We start from the raw sequence: 19,587 nt of genomic DNA, 5'->3' as shown, positions 1-19,587 counted from the left end.
GGAGAACGAAATTGCTTCCCTTGATGGCTGTGGCAGCCCAGATTCCTCTAGAAGGCATTGAGGAAGTTTTCCTTTAATTTCAAACCCATCTAAGTCCCTGATAGAGTCAGCAAATGTGAAGAAAAGAAGTGTTTGTGTATGCAAACAGCTGACATGAACCCCAGGAATGAAGCAGGAAAATTGTCTTGGGAAAAAGAGGAATCTCTGTTCTGCCATGAATCTCTCAGACACCATTTTAACTCTGCTATTTTTGATACTCAAAATGCAGAGGTAACTTTCTCAGCCCTGCTGCACACTGTGCTTTTCCCAGAAGGAACATTCTCCCTTGCTATGGAGACCAAAATATCCTGGAGAATTTCCTCGGTGTGAGCCTCTCACTCCTGTTCAGTACAAATTCAGTGATCATAGATCCAAGATGTGTAGCTGAATATAGAGGGGGAAGAGGAGGAGGAGGGGATTGAGATTTCCTAACTTTAGTAACCTGAAACAAGAGGCCTCCAGGCCGCCTCCGCAGTGGGTACTGGGCCATCAAGGTTGTCATCTCCGCTGGCTCCAGGTGGACTCCTGAGTCGCCAGCAGCCTGAGGGCTGCGGCAGATTGCCTCACCACCCATCCAAGTCTCCCAGTCCTTCAGGGGGATGTGCTGAAAAGCCAAAGCAGTTTGGTTGGCTGCTTTTTTGGGAAGGCTGGGGTAAGGAATTGCAGCTTTCAAAGCTGAGGGATTCTTCCCTCAGCTGTAGCTGTGGGACTGCGAGGATGAGGTTCTGGGGATGGACAAGGCCACCAACCATCCTCTCACAGAGAAGCCAGGAGGACCAGGAGCTGCTTCAAAAACATGAAGCACCTGGATTTGGGATCCAAGACTACCAGGCAGCTTCAGTGGTTTCACTGTCCCCACTGAGCAGGAGATCAGTGATGGTGATGGGAGCAGACCCCTTTGGGGCCACACTTTGGGCACCAGCAGGTCCCATGGCTGGTCACCTGCCCAGTACAACTGGAAGGACCCCCTGTAGACAAGGCCATGGCCGATGTTGGACCCTGCACCCATGCGATGGATCCCAGGGAGGAAGTCATGGGGCACCTTGGAGAACAGATATTTTAATCTCCCTTGCCTTCATCAATCAAAGCCCTGTGTTCTCCCTGCCAGCTCAGCTCGGCAGGGCTGGCTCTGACCTCCCCTAGCCAGGGCTTTGGTGGATTAAAGCTGCATCCAAGCCTATTTCTGGGGTGTTTACATGCACTTTCCTCTCTAATCAGTAAAGCCTCTGTCTCTGTCTGCAATGTGCTCTTTTCAGCGTTGTGTTCACATTGTCTCGTGTTCCATCCTGACACCTTGCCAACCATGGATGTCTCCCATTCATTGAGTTATCCAATCCTGAAGCGTTCCTCGCCGACTCCCAGCAGCTCATGCTTCCCTGAACTAGCTGAGGATGTGTTCCCTAGCACTGGAACTGAAAGGAGAATGAATATATGTTGTTTCATATCCAGCCACCTCAATGGGACATTACCTCACATATGCAAATATATTCCAGAGGGTAAAGCATGTTGCCTGTTATATCTGGGGCGGGGGGAACTCCTGATGATGTTGCAGTGGTGCCTAAATCTCCAAATCTTACCCTGAGGTGGGTAAGACTCTGGTTTTTCACCAACAACCAGGTGGTAGGAGAGAGCCTTCTGTTTCCAGCAGAATATATTTTCAAATTCTCTCTCTTTCCCTGTCGTTCTGTTTTTCAGTTGTTTCTTTCTGCGACTTTTCTCTGACCAACTTTTCTCTACGTGTTGCTTCATTATGCATTTTGCTGGTGTCTTTTTTCTTATTTACTTTGCCAGGATAGATATGATTGTGGGTCCCCCACCCCCTTCAACTCCCCGGCATAAGAAGTATCCAACCAAAGGACCCATGTATTCTTCCAAAGAGTCTCCCCAATACTCGCCTAGGTTAGGATTCACCAAAATGCCGCTTTCTCTGGAATTTTTTTCATTTGCTTTATGTCAAACCCCTTTCATGCCAGTTATATGACGGCATTTCTCACTTAGCAGTGCAGCCTGCTAAATCATGACTCACGAGGGTTTGCTGCTCTGGGTGTGCTCTGATTTGCCTTCAAGCCAGAGGGGTACAAAAAAGGGGACGTTCGTTCAGTCATCAATAACCATCAGTTCCTTCAGCAAGCCTATTTCCTATTTTCAGTCTTCTTTGAGGTGTTAGAAAGCTAAATTATATCTTTTCCAAAAATCTCATATTTTATCAGGCTGTCTTCAAATGTAAAAGGTGGAATATTTACCCACAAAGCCAATGTAAAGTGAATAATCCACTTCCTAAAGAATGACACTGTCCACACACAAGCAAAGGAGCCTTTGCAGCTCTTTGGACAATGAAAGAAGTTTATTTCAGTGGGCAAAGTAAGAATGAAGTGTTTTGTAGCTGATGAACACAATGGTCTCTATTTCTTGCTGGTGCCACTTTACTGACCATGGAGGAAAAAATTGTGTTAAAATACTGCAACCATGGGACTCATATTCCAAAAAATACTAAATCAATCCTGATTTTCCAAGCAAAAGGAGCAGGAGTCAAACCCAGCCCTCAGTCACACAGCGAGAGATTTCTCATTAAGTTCTCTCCTTAAACAAGACCATATCTGAAGCTCATGCCATGAGGAATATATTCCTACAAAAATTCCCATTTTAGGGCATTCTGAGATCTGGGCAGCAAGGCCATGAGCTGGGTTGTATTTTTTCTCGTTGCATTGAGACCACTGGAGCCCAAGGCAGGTATAAATATTTTCTAGAAAGTCAATTTCTATGCAGAAATAGTAGGTGATTTTTAAATGCAGCAAGCTTAGCCTTAAATATTTTTTTTCTAAATATATTTGCCTCCCTAAGAGCTAATATGTGACAAATCTCTTGATTTTTATTTAAGCTGCTCTGAGTAATCTTCACTAGAGAAATGTAAGTAAAAGGAATATTGAAAGCTTACATTTTCCCACTCAGCTAGCTCAAACATTAAAAAAATAGAATTTTCCAGAAGCCCCAAGCTTTATGCTTGAAAAAAAAAATGCTTTCAGATGAGCATTTTTTCCCATTTCTCCTCCCTGCCAAAACAAGTCTTTGAAAATGAAATAACCTTGTTATCTGAAGAAACATTTAGATTTTAAAACAAAAATACATATTCAAGAGGATTTTGCTGTATTTAACCTTTAAGATGATATGTGCAAGAAGCCTTCACTAAAGGCAAGACTTTCTTGTGAAAACCTGTGCCTCATACACAGCAAAGGTGATTGATGGATCTGAGGGGAGGAGGCCTCAAACTGGGATATTTATTTTATTCAGTCCAAGTCTGTTGCTGTATCAGCTTCATGCTAATGACTTCCCCCCCGCTGTTTTTACAGTTCCTAATACTGATTAAAAATCCTTTGCACATGCCCACAAGGCTCCTGGGATGTTTAGAGGTTTTTTTGTCATTTCTCCCTTTTCTAATGAAGTTTTTCATTTCCCCCTCATTAAGCTGTGGCTGCAGAAAGCAGCAGTGTACAGAAGGCTGCTGAAATCTCTGTTCCCACCCATGAAAAGGCTTATGCTGCACTTAATTTTTGGCAGTTTTATCCTCCCACAGACACCAGCGGCACTTCTGAGGTGCTCAGGGGGCTGATGGATGGGAACCAGGGCTCTGAGCAGCCCCAAACCCAGATCCAAAAATTCTTGGTCAGGCTCTGCTGCTGCCATGCCCTTCATCACCCCAACACCACGTGGGTCTGTGCCATGGGGATGTGTCCTGTGAGGTCCCCATGGATGGCTCCGGCCTCTTCTTTTCAGTCTGCACACCCCTGTTTTAGCCGAATTCTGCCCAGAGAAACATCGTGGAAGTGATGTCCCATGAGCTCTCTTAACCCTGTGGATTGCTCAGTTCAGCCAAAATCTTCCTGCAAGCAGCTCCTGGTAAGGGCAGGGGGATCCTGGTAGATGCCCACAGCTGTGGTTTGGCTGATGGTGTTTGCTCCATGCTCTACACACAGGTAATTTGGATAAAATTCCCTTGATCAGCTGATTTAGCCTAGAATAGGTGCAATCTCAGCTGTAATTTTTAGACAACAGTTGTTGATCAAAATTTGCCCAGAGCAAGATTTATTGCCAAATGAAAGGGTAAGTAGCCAGTCCTGTGACATGGATGAAGGGGGTTTGGCTTCAATGCCTGGATTGTTTACAAAAATTTATAAGAGATAAAGAAAAAAAAAAAAAAGAAAAGACTTGACTATCTATTCCCAAACACTTCATTTTTATCTCATTTGAGCCGTTTGACCTTTTGATGTCTGCTTCTGGCCCGAGGGTGACATATTACACCTCTTTGCATGCACTGTTAGCATGAAGCATAACGAAGCATGAGAAAACCTGCACTGTGGCTGATGCAAGAATTTACATTTTTTTTCTATCATTAGAAAGAAGGAAAGGCAGTAAAGTCCACTTTAAAGAGCAATCCCCTCTTCTCTCTCCCTCCCAAACTGAGGCCCAGCAGAGCCTACCAAGGACAGCAGATGGCACAGTTTGTCGTGCATCCGTAGAAATCTCTGAATCCTCTTCTGCCAGGAAAGGAAAAACATGGGGCTGCCTCTTCCAAAGCTTCAGCTGAATTCTTCCCTCTGCATGTGTGTGTTGGGCACAGATGAAATAATTATTGAGAAGACACAAGACTCCCCATGGGCTGTAGTGTAGAAGTGGGACGGGCAGCTCAGAAGATTCTTGGTCCTTTGTCACGCTGTAAGAACACAAATTATCCCCTTCTGCTTTGCTAAAGTGGAATATGTTCTCTCTTCTTCATCTTTTGAGCTTTGTTGCCCAGTTTGGACAAAATCTCAAAATCTTGTAATGGCTAAAAGGACCTCCTGCTCTTGGTGGTCCTCTTGGTGGTCCTCCACCCAGCTCGGTGCAGGTGGGTTGGGAGCTGATAAGGAATTCCTCTTTTCTCTTGTGTCAGATAAGGCACAAATGAAATCTCTGCGCTTTGCTGGGGATAGGAGCACTCTCCTGTGGTCCAGCTTGTGCCGTGGGAAGCAAAGGGGTGGGAGACCTCGAGCCTGGTTTCTCCCATAAAGAGAGAAGGACTTGGTTCACCTTCTTCTCCCCTCTCTGCACTGAAGCCAGAGGCCCCGAGCTGCCCCCTGCACCATCCTTGGTGCTGCCCTGCCTCCGAGGAGAGATCTGGCTCTGCTTCCTCAGAGCTGTGGAAGACAAACACCCCAGGAGCTGTGTTCAGGTATAGACACAAAGGGAATGAATCAAGCAGGAATTCTGGGCTCTGGTGTCAATTATATAATGGGAAAGGGCTTCTGAATGCTTTATAGGTGAGCTCTGTGAAGGGCTTCAGCCCTGCTCCTACATCCCAGCAGGTCTGAAGGCAGGTTGTGCCCTTGAAGGTGGGTGACAATTTAGTGCTCTTCTTAGTGATCACTCCATCTGCAAAATGCTAGCTGGCCACTGAAATGGGCCATGTGGGGTTCACTCTCTGGATAGCTCTTCTCTTAAGATATGAAAAGATAGCAGAAGTCCTGCCTTGATTTCTGCAAGGTTAGAATTAGGGTACACAAGACTCTCTCTGTTTTTACTATGCAATGTTCGGTTCTCCTCTCTGTGTCACAGTCTGTCCTGCCTCCCTGCTCTACTCCACAGCTGGTGAGGGACATCTCATTTCCATTAGTGGACACATTTCAGTGTCAGTGCCGTGCTGGATGGGACAGGAGGACAGAGCACCCTGATTGTTCTTGGCCTTCTGCAATATTCAATAACATTTAGGCTTTGGGCCTCTTTAAACTCGTGTTCATTGTTTTACCAGTCTACTTGCTTGTGCATACAGGAGAGGAGTTCATACAGTGGCTGTACCACGCCTTGACTTGTGATTCCCCACCAAGGTAGCCCGAGGTATCCAATTTAACAGCTCTTTGCTTACACGGTAACAACATTGTCGTAGGATTTCTTGTGCTGTATGTCCTGTCAGTAATTGCATCCCTTGTGGGGAGTTCCTGTACATGTCAGTGATTTCCTTCTCCCATTACAAGAGAGAAATAAGGCATGCGTATTCCTCACACTTGTAATTCCAGCACTTGGTGCTCCTTGTACTCCTGTGCTTATATTGCTAAGCAAAGGATCAAACATGGCTTTTTAAGCAGAACAGAATTCTGTCACATCCCTGCCCAAATGAAGTAGCTTCTGGGATCAAAGCTAAACTCTGAAACAATTGTTGGCTTATATTTTCTGTCTTTGGTGTGATGTGCTCATCCACTTCATCTCTTTGAGCCAGATCTGGTGCTGTAAAGTGCTGTTGCTCTAATATAAGCTAAGGGAGCCACGCTGGTCCATTCCCACTGGTACCTGCCCCTCAGTGTCAACAGCCAACATCTGTATGAAGTCCCTGTCCAGTGTGAAGAAAACAGATAGCTCTTGTGTTGGAAATAGCCTCACATCTCATTCCTTTCCTTGGTTTTTGTTTGTTCATTTTCCCCTGTCTGTCTGTGTTCAGCTCCTTCCTTTTCCTCCTCCTGGTGCATGGACCTGTGGCCCACAACGCAGAACTGCGTAAGAAGCATTTTGAGTTTTCGCTCAAGATACCTCAGCCTGGTTTTAGTCAGATTAATTAACCCTTCTTTCCCCCCACCACCCTTATGTTTGGTGCATTATGCAAGAGTAAAGTTTGCCCAGCACAGAATTATTCTATAAACCTGGCTGCCATTAAGAAGTTATTCCAAAAATGAGTTGCTCCCCTGACTTTGGAGGGATCAAGAAGCTCCAATGTTTACTCTCCAGAAATTTATATTTGATGCCTCTAATAAAATTGAGTTCCAGCTTCCAAATGGGTTCTGCCCTCCTTCTTCCTCTGCATATGGAGCTGTTAATAAACCCAGGTGTTTCCATACTGGGAGTGAGGAAGTGCAAATGTGATGTGTAAAGAAGTCAGTACCAAATTATGTGCCTTGTAACCTTTGCTGGCTGATTTGGCAGGAGCTTCCTCTGCTGTTCCCAACTGGGAGCCCTGCTAATAAGAAACATCTAACAGTACAAGTGTGAACTGCATTGAGATGAAAACAGTTTGGTAATGTTTGGTGAGTTCTGGCCAAATTCAGCCTTGCTGTAATTCCACTAAAACAGTTGTCACTGCACCTGTTTGTCTGGATCTTAGGACAAGCAGCTCATTTTCATGGTCATGAGAATTACACACAGACATTTGCATTGAGGAGAGGAAACTGCTGCAAAGACTGAAAAAGATCCCATTGATATATGCTAGACAGAAAACTTGATCTTCCCCCAAAATAATAATTTCTCAGTACAAATAAGAAGTTAATCAATTTGGAAGAAAGCCAGTTAAAGAAATTCTTTGCAGTGGGTAAATTTACTGTGCATAATGTGCCAGGTTTTATCTGTATAAACAGAAATGGATAATTTCAAACTCTGCTAATACTGCTCTGAATTTTGCATCTGAATTAACACTTCAGTGCCACTGCGTGTCTGTGAGTAATTTGGAGTGTTAGTTGGGAGAGAGGCTGTTGCTTTGTCCCATGGAGGCACCACAAGCGGTGCCCTCCTCACCTGCTGCCTCCAACTGACTCCAGGTCCTTTTCCGGGGGTGGGGGGATTTTCTGATCCCGGTAGAGTTGACCAGATCGTTGGGAGAGGATCCTCCATGACTGACAAGGATCGGACCAAAGGGCCAGCAGAGGGGGAGCTGCCTGAAGACCCCAGCATGATGGGCAGGCTTGGAAAAGTTGAAAAACAGGTATCTTGGGTTAGGAAGGGGTTCTTGTCAGAAGGTTTTGCATGCATTGTGTTGTTTTTTTCTTGCCTTTTTCTCGCCTTTTTCTCTCAGTGGGACATTACCTTTTAGTTAAAAGAAAGTGAGAGCCAGGAATATTTTGAAAAAGAAGCAATATAGATGTTATGAAAGGGGACTAAATGTCTTGGAAGCCTAAGTGCTACCTTTAAGCCAGGCACTTTGAGTCTAGTTTAGTGAGTTTGTCAAATGTCTACATAATTTTTGAAAACATCACATTGGTTTCTTTGCCGCTGCACTGGACATGCTTCAAATGAGTCCCTGAGCCTGGCTGCTGCTGCTGCTGGCCTTGCTGAAGATTTAAAATCTTCCTAGAGGATAAGGCTCAGAAATCCCCATGGCCTTCTGAGCCCAGACAAGTGCCAAGTGCAGGAAGGAGCTGGAAGGAGCAAGCGTGCTCCAGCTTTTCTGGAACTTGGTGCCTGTCAAAAAGGTTAGAGGAGAATAAGGGAAATCCTGTAACAAGGAAAACCCTGTAAAAAGGTGGAGAATTAAACCCTTCAGAACAATTAAATATTCACTAAAAGTTTGAGATGCTGTGGGTCAGTGTAGGTGGAGGTGATCTGTGAAGCCCAGCCCCATATTTGCGTCTCAATGGAAGTTGCTCATACTCAGGATGTTAACGTGCTTCAGCCTGCACATAGTGCTGGAACTGTGGTGTTTTTCAGGTTCAGTCAATGGAGAAGAAGCTGGACTTCCTGGTGAACATTTACATGCAGCGGATGGGCATCCCACCAACGGAGACGGAGGCTTACTTTGGGTCCAAAGAACCAGACCCAGCCCCTCCCTACCACAGCCCCGAAGACAGCAGGGAGCACATTGACAAGAACGGCTGCATCATCAAGATCATCAGGTCCACCAGCTCCATGGGTCAGAAGAACTTCTCCGCCCCACCAGCCCCAAGCAACGCGTGCCCGCCCTCCACATCGTGCCAGCGGCAGAGCCACGGCTCCTCACCCGTCGGAGACCCCGGCTCGCTGGTCCGGATCCCACCTCCACCCTCCCACGAGCGCTCCCTGTCCGCCTACAGCGGCGGGCACCGGGCGAGCGCGGAGTACCTGAGGAACGAAGACATTACAACCAAACACCACGAGAGTGCCATGAGAGACAGCGACACGTCCATCTCCATCCCCTCGGTGGACCACGAGGAACTGGAGCGCTCTTTCAGCGGCTTTAGCATCTCCCAGTCCAAAGAGAATTTGGACATCCTTAACAACGGTTGCTATGCAGCCGTGGCCAAAATCAGACCCTACATTGCAGAAGGGGAGTCAGACACCGACTCTGACCTCTGCACGCCCTGTGGCCCCCCCCCAAGGTCAGCCACGGGCGAGGGACCCTTCAGTGACATGGGCTGGTCAACCCCCCAGCAGTGAAGCCTCCCTGCAGCCGTGAGCCACATCCGAGCACTGGCAGCTGCCCGCTCCAGCTGTGCACATGTCGAACTTCTCAAGGAGATTGACAGCTAAGGTTTTCCTCTTTCTAGGACACCCTTAGCTGGCAGATACTTTTCTTGCAGCTTACTCTGGGGGGGGAACGAGCAGGTCCGAGCCTGCATTTGTGGCAGAGGTCACGGTGATGAGCGAACTGGAGCCGTGAAGTCCAGATTTCTTTCATACTCTCTTTCTAAGATCATTAGGTGAAACTATTTCATGGCGCAGGGTAGGCAATTTGCATTTCTTGGGAATCTTCAGAAGCGCAGGGCAGGAATAAATCACCCGGCCAGGGCTTTTGTAGATCAAATTAACTGGTGGCTGACAAGTGTTAGGTGGGAATTGCTACATCATGGCACGAGTTGATCACACCTTTAGGTGTTTTGGAGTCACAGACTGAACACGTGTTTTTTTCTGGCTTAGATTTCAGGGCACGTGTAATAATGAGGGGTTGTTACTCCGTGGTTCCTCATTAGCTGTCAGGAAGGTGACATAATTCCAATATAATACATGGAGATGTTGTGTAGGCCCCTGGAGGAGAGGGATGGTGGCTGGGATAGTTGCATGAGCAGAAGACATGGCCTCAAGTGGGACAGGCTGGGGCACTGCTCTGAACCAGAGCAGTTTGGAAATGATCCCATCTTAGGAAAAACTCAGCAATATAAGCTTGAGTGCAAGAAGAGGGACAATCCAGAGGGCAGAGAAATGAGACCGAGACGGAGGTTGATACACTATGGGGATGGAATTTTATATTTTAAACCATGTATTATATTTAATTATCTCTCCTTCTGCTGACAAGGGACCTGGGGGTGCTTTGAAGGCAAAGACAAACCAAAGGCAACCCCTCTGGAGGGCTGCCACGATCTCAAGCCATTCTTGTGGCCAACAGCGCTGTTGGGGAGGCACAGCTACCAGGCAGAGAGTGGACATGCAGGATGCTGTGGTCCCCACTTTGCTGTGAGTGCTGAGCTCCATCCTCTGGAAGCCCTGTTGGTCAGAGTGGGCGCTTTTCTTACAGTTTGCATTGTGCCTGAACACTTTTGCACACACTATGCCCATGAAAATCTTTCCTTTCTTCTTCTGCCCTGCCAAGAATCTCACCCCCACGTTCTCGAGACATCCTTTGGTTTGTTTGGATCCCTCAAGCTGAGTTAAGAGGCACTGCTTTGTTTCTTCATGGTCTTTCAGAAGCCTCTTAGCTGTGCTTGCCCGCGAGTTGTGCCAACCCCAGTCTGCCCCGTTTCCTTGCTGTGGAAGCACTTCCTCTTGGAAAGGTCACCGTGTCATTACCAGGAACCTCAGCAGCTCCTTCAGCTGGGGGAAGGCGAGGGGAAAAGTGACGCTCAAAGTTTCTTTTGGGACCAAAACAAAGTCACAAAGTGATCCTTTACATGGATAAGTTGGTAGGGGGTTTTTTTGCAAGGGGGGGATCAGGAGAACTTTGGTTTGGGATCTGTTTCCAGGGCTGGGACACCATTGCTGGCATTGTGCCTCTGAACCTTGCCGCGCATCCACAGCCCAAATCCCACGTGTGTTTTCTGCTGTGATTTCAAACCCTGTCTTTCCACATTTTCCCTGTGTCTTATCAAGAGCCTGTTATTTAGGTGACAACTTCATTTCTGTGTGGCCTTTGAGAGGCTGAACATTGACTTGCTTGGGGTGAAGGGAGACTCACAGCCTTTTTCTCTCCTCCTGTTTGCTTGATCAGACACAGCAACCAGGGGAGAACCAGGATAATTTTGGCCTTAGGGAAGATGTGGGTGCAGTCTGACAACTTTCAGACAGGAAATAAAACCATTTTTTCCTAGTGCCCAGGACCAGCACACAGGTCTTATCATGGAATAAGGAAGAGGGAAGGATCTTCACAACTTTTCCTGCCATTTTTCACCATTCAGGAGGGGAAAACCTTGTTCTTAGGGAGCAACTGGGCTTCCAGCCATGCTAGTTCCTTTCTTTCCCCTCTTGAGCCATATTTTCGTTAACTTCTGCAGTTTTTCCCTCTCTGTTTGTGCTCCAAAACTCCTGGCTCCAGATTTCTTTGTGCAGAGTTAACGCAGTGATGCCCTTGACTTCTACAGAGAGACAACTTTAAATGCCAAATGACCGTAAATTGTGCAGATTTGCCTCTGGTGTGTTCCGAAATGAGATCCTTTCTGCTAGAACAAGAAATGTCAGCAGGTCCTAAATCTAACGTGGTGGCCTGAGCTTTCTACCGACCACAAGAATGGAAATTGCATTTGGTGAGGCAAAAATCAACATCGCTCCAGCCAGCTGCTCGCTGCAAATTTTGTACAAGTCAGAGATAACAAAGATTTATTCTCTTATTTGTTTGCAATTACTTCTCAAGGCCTGCTGGAAATTTGGCATAGAGGGTATGATGTAGAGGCAGGAATGCCAGATGAGGATGAGGATAAGGATGATGCCATGCAGTCCTATTGCAGCACAGGTACATGACTGGTCTTTAATCACAGAATCATCGATTCACAGAACCACAGAACGGTTTGGGTGGAAAGGGACCTTAAAGCTCATCTTCAGGGATTGCACGGGAAAGATTAAGTTTTTCCTCTTCAACCTCCTACACTGGAATCTATAAAGGTCTTTTGACTTGCATCTTGAAAAGTTGTTGGATTTGTCCCATAATCAGAGATTGCAGAAAACTGGTTTTATATACATGCAGCACAGATCATATCTGGCTGCTATTTATTTCACATAGAATTTTTTTTTAAGGTATAAGATATATTTTTCTGTGGCATCATATCAAAGAAATTCTGATACACACCTCCATGCACAACCATGCCATAAATCATCACTTCTCATCCATCCAGGCAAAACCCCATGTTAACTCACACTAGAATTAGCTACAAATAATGCTCATCATTTCCACGAAATTATTTAAGCCTGTATAAACAATGGCAGGGCCTGCTTGTTGCTTATTGACAGGAATAATTTCATTTTTCCCCTAAATCATAGTCCAGTACTCCCTGAAAAGTCTTCCCTTCCAACCACTCAGCTCCCCCATGTCTGCACCACACATTCCTGGTGGCAATCTCCCACAAGTCTTAACCACCAGACTAAAAGAAAATAAATCAGTTTTGGGTTACTAATAAGGCAATCCCGATGACAAAGACCTTTAAAAAGGTGGACAGGCAAACTTTGTCCCTCTGCTGAGCCTCTCTTGGGCTACTCTTTGTACTCTTCCTCTCAGATCTTGTTCCATGTATTTTGGAGGACAGAACAAGTTTTAGGCAATGCCAAGTGTGGACAGAGGAGTCCAAAGAGAGCTGAAGAAGATGTGGAAGCCAAATTTCCAGCAGACCATCTTGAACTGCTCCAGGGCTGCCCATGCCCACGCTTGGTTCCATGCCCAGAGCCTGGTTCCAGGTGAGTCTGGCTGAATGGGAAGCCATGACCTTGGACCAGAGCCTGAGGTATGGTCTCCAAGAAACCAAGAAACTTTGGGGCATTTTTTTTCCAGAATCTGGGTCTAGGTCTGGAAAGAAATCCTGCAATTGGCCCACCCATGGGATGGAGCAATGCCTGGGGCTGGGACATGAAGCCACAGTAAGTTTTTGGGTGCTTCAGGTCCAAGTGTGAGTTCAGGTGGTCTGAGGAGTTCTCTGAACAGGAGAGGTGGCTGGAGATGTTGCAAGGCTGGCCTTTCATAATGTGACCCCGAGACAGAGAAACAGCCATAAGCCAAATTTCCCAATATTTGGGAAGGGACTTTAATGTTACTCAAGGGCAGATTTTGTATGTGAACTTCCTTGTTGACCCATTTTCTTAATAACAATTTTTAAAGTAAAAAATGTCGAGGAGCTCACCAAAACCAAACCTCTCATCCAGCTCAGAAAGCCATTCTATTTCTTTAGACAGACTATGTGATAGATCAGATTTTCTAAAAATGCGTTTTGTTTCAAATGCTGCTTAATAGGTCCAAATAAATTTTGCAGGGTCATTGCTATTTATGGATAAATAGGTATATTTTTACATTTTAAATTGATTTTTAAAACTTTAAATTATGTGAATTTTTAGAACAAATTTGTATAATCTACCTGAGAAGCCAGAGCATCATCTCAGATACAAATGCTCCCCTTCCAGACAATCGCCCAAGAGAAAAGAAAAACACCTTCACTCATACTTTTCCCAAGAGGGAGCTACTGGAAACCTCATTTTCCTGATATCCTCAGACCACCACGGTCACAGCAACATTATTGCTAGGACTAAAATGTAAGTATTTAAAGAGAAACTGAAATTCCTAAGGAATTTACCCAAAGTTGTACCATACAAACACCCTTAGCAGTGAGTATTTTATTGGGAATGTTAAAAAGCCCAGGAGCAGGATAAGGATTTCTGTTTCTCCATCATGTGAATGCTCAGGCTGAGCGAGCCCTGAGCCTCCAGCCCTTTCTTCCCAACCCACAGCTGCACGTCCACATCCTCTCCATCCTCTCTCTATCACTGGTCAGCCTCTTCTGTTCTCATCAGCTTCCTTTTCCTGAGCCAGAAACAAGGAAATCAGATACAAAAGCTCCTTCAGCTCCAGGTAGCATTGAGGCTGTGCTGGGGAGGGCTGTGGGGAGGGCTGAGGGCAGCAGCCCCTCTGAGCCCCCTGGGGTCACTGCTGCTCAGAGGTGTAAAAGCAAACCCTTGCTTTTAGCACACAAACACCCCGACTTTTCTGCCTCACAGAGCAAAACCTGCTCAGAGCAGGGGTGTGGGTTCACTGTTTTTTTAACAATAACAATAGGGTGGGTTTTTAATGATAAGGATTATAATACTGCATAGGAATCTTCTTTAGTATATCTTAGTGTTTGATGCCCCAGTGACACAATACTGCTTGCCTTACCTTAGTGTCTAGAGGAAGAGGGATCACACACCTTTTGATACACTATTAATCACGCTTCGAATTTAGGTAGCAGCAGGGTCCTTTTTAACTTATGAATGTGCTTTCTGGACTATCTCACTGACTGTACTCTCAATTTTGCCTGCTACTGCATGCAGCCTGAGATGAGTAGACAGCAATATGCTCCAGCTGTATCTGCACTCCCAGATTGCTGTAGTACCTGACAAGGTAACATTGCCAAAAGCATCACTCTGGGGAGAGGCTGTCCTCCTAGTGAGCCACCTCGCAGGGTGCTGCGGTGCTTCTGTAGGTAACACTGATATACCAAGTGTCTTTCATGCTGCAACTGGTCATCACCCCATCCCTCTGATACAGCATGCACAGACTCCATTTCTACTGCTTGTGACTACGGGGTAAAAAACCCATGTTTGTACCTGTGGTTCCTTCAAACGTGTAAATGGAGAGGAAAAAATACGAATTGTGTTGGCTGTGTCACAACCTCCTTTCCATCTGGGTGCCTCTGAAAAAGAGCATCTCAGATAGCCCTTTCTGAGGGTTTGGAGGAACAAGCAGTGCCAAGGATGGAGGCCTGGTCTTCGTTTCAAAGATGCCATTTGAACCCACACGTGTGGGACTTGCCATATGTCTGGTTTAATTCCCATAGGATTCTCTCACCTGCATCCAGCCCTGGGGTGCTGTGTGTGTTTGTGCCTGCAGCACAGCCCGAGGCACAGGGCAGAGTGTGACTTCCAAACCTTGGAAACCACTCTTTGGAAATTCCGTCCAGCCTTCTCTACAGCCCTTGGTGGTCTCGGGCACCCTGCAGCTGTGCCATAACCATTCCTCATGGAAGCATCTCTCACTCTCCTTATGGAGTGGCGCTGGGCTACATTTTTATCTCCATAAATGTTTTGCCAGTGTTCTCCCCACTGCAATACCAGGCTGTCATGAGGCCTTCAGGGTTTGCCCATCTCGCTGGTGTTTGCAGTCTCTTGTATCTCTTGGCACTGTTGCCATGAGCTGGTTTGACCCTGGCTCCATATCCTCCCCTTCCTTGCCCAGACTATTTACCAGGGAAGCTGTAAAGCCAGAACTCTACTCTGAGACTTGGCCTGGCATCACCAGATGCACCAGAGAGCCTTTGTGTTGTGTTAATATGACAGTTTTGCTTTTTGTAGGCAATTTTTTTGCTTCCTCATTGAGCCATCGTGGCCTCAACACATCCCTGGTTTGTTCTGCTGGAGCTTTTCCACACAGGGATGGGGTCTGTGTTGTCTGTCTGTGCCCTGTGAGGGTTTGTCCCCGTGGCTTTAGGTGACTAAAGTGAAACAGGGATGAGGGTCTGGCTCAGGTTTTCTTGTCCAGGTGAACATCGCCGAGAAGAGCTCACAGGCTCTACCAGTGTAGATGTTTTTGCTCCCTGAAGAGCTGTTTTCAAGACCCTTGTCCAGATGTGGCTGCGCATACCAGCTCTAGCTCGGTAATGAGGAGAACTGGAAAGCAGCTGGTCCAGGCTGTGCTGTTTCCAAAGCTACCAGTGAATCCAGAAGCATCTTGCCCTCTCCTAATTCCTGCAAATACAGCTGCAGGTGAACTGTTCAAGCAGCATCTGTTTGCCTGGTTCTGAAAACCTGAGCTCACCACAAAGCTCAGTGCCAAGCCCAGGTGGGATTTCACCTGCAGCTATGCCTATAATCTTAGGGCAGGGTTAATGATTTCAGGTAGAAGCCATGCAGAACCTCCAGTTCGGATGGTTCCGACCCCAAAACAAGGCTGAATGTCATGCTGCCAGCAAAGCCTCTGCTGGAATTCCAGCTCCATTTGACACTGATGACTGTGGACCTGGGGAGATGCTCTCTCCTTCCCACTCCACACAAGAAAAGGTCAGCACAAGCCTTGCAAGCCACAATGGGAAAATACCTCCTTATTTTAGCATGCCATGGGCACCTCCCATTAAAGCAGAAGCAGCATTTCACAGGAATCCCTTAAACTTGACCAACACAGTGGCCATGACCTAGTGTTTTCCATATGCAGTGATGCTCACGAAAAGGATTGATCACAGATGTAGATGTGTAGGTCTCAGTTCTTTAGCATCTCCACAGACACCATGCTTAGCCTTGCTGAGGACCTGAGGAGAAGTCATCGAGGCTGGTGACAGGTCTTTTCTGTCCTGCCTGGTTATTCACACTGGTCCAGCATCTTCCCTGGAGCTGGAGTTACCCCGTGCTCCTGTCAGCAGGCAGGATTGAGACCCTTCTTTGTTGGTTACTCTTCCCTCTCCCCAAACCCCTAAAATTTGAATTTTCTTCACTTTTTCTCAAAAAATTCACGCACACTGTAGAGTACCTGAGACCTTCAGGAACACCGAGGCAAAACAAGACATAGCTGATAAATGACAGAGATTTTGTTATTTTAAATCAAGAGCAGATTTTAAACATAGTTGCAGTTACTGTGTGGTGTATCAAACGCTTTAGGAGATTCAATAAATTATTCTTATAAATGTTCTATTCTTTTATCAGTAATTCATATAGGTGGGTGCCACTGTTCTTATACAGCAACAACGCTCCACACACTAAAACTATATTCCTGTTTCTCCAATATAGACACTGTATTTATGAAATTTATCTTGCTTGGTGTCACTTTGGCACATTATCCACATGTACTGCACACGGATTGCACACTACATGCCACGTGGTGATAGGTATCTCTACATGTAATCAACATATGTGCGTTGAACAAAGTGTCACCTGCCTGATTTGTGATGGGACTCAGCATAACTGGGAAAAGGGAAAAAACGAACATCCAGTTTTGTTAAGAAATTCACTGCATTTGAATGCTTCTTTAAACCGATTTTATCAGGAAGCTAAAATATGAGATTGCCTCTGTGATGTTAATTTAAAAATACCTGAACAAAACGAACACACACAGCCCATAAATACTTAACAGCTACTGTATTCCTATATATTCTTCATTGCTATTCATCTGAACTGTAAATTCTGTACAGATTGAATGAAGCTCACAGTTTATCTTTGTCATAACCTGCAAGATAAAAGGACAACACAACTTTGGCTGCAGAAGCGTGTGCATGTGGTTCGAGTACATGCACCCACGTGTGGCTGTACGTGCACGTGGGTATGAACACGTGTGCACACGTGTTCTTGATCAAAACAGATAAAGCTGCATCGGAGATGCACAGGGGGAAGAAAAACTCTGTTTTGGAGTGAGACAGTGGGTACAATAAAACCTAATTACTTTTTCAATAATTTGTTTCATGCAAAAAGGAAGATTTGCAGAGGGGATTGGTGTGTGACTGCCATCCCAAGGAGAAATCCCACTTCTGAAGGAAGCACAGGCCCCGCAGCAGAGCGATGCAGTTCTTTGAGTGATAATTTCTTTGGCTTCCTTTCAAACAAACAAATATAACAGAGTGGCCAGTGCCAACTTCAAGTCCAAAAAGCCCATTCCTAAGATGTGTGGCCAAACAGTTGTCCTGTGCCATTGGAGATCCAAGGGCAAAGTCTTTATGTGCTGTGCCAGGGTGTCCCATGGCAGCGGTGCTGACTGAGGGCAGTGCCAGGATCTCCCACAAACCTACTGCCCAGGCAGAGGATTCCAGTGCCCCATGGGTCTTACCTTTGCCTATATTTAAAAAGCCCCTAGGTAAGAGATGTTTAAGAAAAGAAACATTAAAAGCCTGTCTTTGATCTTAGAGTTATGGAAGAAATGACAGTATTACAACCAATAAATCAGATTTTCCAAGCAGGCCAGCCTGCAGACTCCAATTGCCCCTATACAGAGATTTTACCAGCCTCACCAAATGAATCATCCTCTAGTATTGAATTTTGCCAGTATTTTCACAGACATAAGATTTATATTGGGTAGAACTTACCCTTCAGTGTTTAATCTAAATAAACAAAGGCATGAAGAGCTAACTTTCCCGGTTTAATACTGCTGGATGCCTTGAATAAATACTAATCAGATCTTTTCATTGGCCTGAAATTCATCTCTGGGTCCAAAGTTCTCAGCTGTAAGAGCTGATTCAGTCCTAAATAAGTTACTGAGCAAAGGGTACATCCCTTGCTGGAGTGTGTTGCCGCTTCCCTGAGATACCTTGACACTACCATGGTTTATAACAGCATCTGGCTCATTTGGCCTTACCCGGGCTAAAAATGGTTCATGCTTTTGTCCTGAGAGTGAGAGCTGAGAGGTGAATTTCCCACCGGGATGAGCGCGGGGCCGCACGCCCGCGGCTCCTGCTTGGAAAGCTCCGGGGCTCACTCGAGCCGGGAAGTTTGGTTGTCCTTTAGAAAGCAAAGACAGCTGCTGCTTTGCTTCCTTTCATTTGCTCTGTTGCCTTGGCTTTCTTGCACTTTCGTTTCATCTCCAAAGAATTTCTCATAATGCCTTTGGTACTTATGTACAATTTGAAAACATTTTGTATGTATGGAATGAGACACACTTTTCTCTTGTAAAATAGCAATCGGATTTCTTTTCTCTCTCTTCTTTTTTTTTTTTTTCTTTTTTTCTTTCGGTGGATGTGTAATTTCCTCTGTACTTTTCAATCATGACTTTGTGCAATGTACATTTTATAGGGACAGGTGCCAAGGGAATGACCTGTAGTTTTTGTGAGGGACTGGCTAGAAGCTGACAGACACAGTCACGCATGGTTTTACATGAGCACCGTGGAAAAGTGACGTAGCCCAGACTTTTACACTGAAGCACTGAGCGTGGGTCAGCTTGTACCTTCACAGGAATGACTGTGGCAGCTGCAAAACTCTTTATGTGTGGTGTGAAGACCAACAGCGATGGTTGCAACCGGAAGGGAAATGGAGGAAAATTAAATAATCACAATCATTAATTTAAGCCTCAAAGCATCAGAATGGAAAATTTGCATTCAGTAAAAATGCCAGAGATTTAACCTTCATGAGATGAAATACACATTTATTTTTCTTTGCACTTCTTCTGTTCTCTTTGTTTCTTAATTTCTGGGGATTTCTTGGTACTTTGGGGACGTATTTCATGGTGGGTGAAGAGGAGAGGAGACCTGAGTTCTTGGCATTAAACCTCCACACATTTTTATTTCCAATGTTAGAATATATTTTTCTTTCTGATTTATAAGATAAAGCTCAGAAATCTTAAGTGCCCTTAGTTACAAGGACACTGCCCCGTCAGAGTCCTTTAACAATATTGACTCTCTTAAGGTTCAACATCAACCACATCCTGACAGATAAAAGATGGTTACTGAAGCCTTTCCCCCCCTGTGCCAGCTCCTTTTCACCCTGCTAAAAATGGAGGTTGGTGTCATCAAGGTGGGCTCAGAGCCAAGAAATGGCACTGGGAAGGGAGTTATCCATGAGTTACTTGCTTACCAGGCATCGGCCCTAAGTTAAAAAAGCTGCATTTTGGAGTCAAGGAGTGAAGTGGATTGACTGACAGTATTGCCTGTGGTGAGGTTGGTTGAAGAAACAACAGTTCCATTTCGTAAGAGAAAAGAAAAAAGTAAA

The 19,587-nt window shown here is 45.6% G+C and overlaps 1 protein-coding gene across 17 annotated transcripts in view; it reads left to right on the top strand.

Annotated features, from left to right (window-relative positions):
- The window catches only part of KCNQ2 (potassium voltage-gated channel subfamily Q member 2), a 74,924-nt gene extending 55,885 nt beyond the window's left edge, over nt 1-19,039 (top strand). For 13 of the 17 annotated variants that reach the window (XM_042046926.1, XM_042046884.1, XM_042046935.1 and 10 more), the window contains 3 exons: nt 1,831-1,938; nt 7,633-7,756; nt 8,479-19,039. In XM_042046926.1, coding sequence (XP_041902860.1) covers nt 1,831-1,938; nt 7,633-7,756; nt 8,479-9,183 — 937 coding nt within the window. In that variant the 3' untranslated portion in view covers nt 9,184-19,039. The remainder of the gene's footprint in view (nt 1-1,830; nt 1,939-7,632; nt 7,757-8,478) is intronic. The other 4 variants (XM_042046950.1, XM_042046960.1, XM_042046942.1 and 1 more) reach the window with 1 other exon arrangement.
- The last annotated feature ends 548 nt before the right edge of the window (nt 19,040-19,587 follow it).

This window comes from Corvus kubaryi, unplaced genomic scaffold, assembly GCF_017639235.1.
Source record: "Corvus kubaryi isolate FWS band 111438036 unplaced genomic scaffold, C.kubaryi_AGA036_p1.0 134, whole genome shotgun sequence".
Classification (NCBI taxonomy): domain Eukaryota; kingdom Metazoa; phylum Chordata; class Aves; order Passeriformes; family Corvidae; genus Corvus; species Corvus kubaryi.
This window is presented reverse-complemented; position numbering and strand designations above follow the sequence as displayed.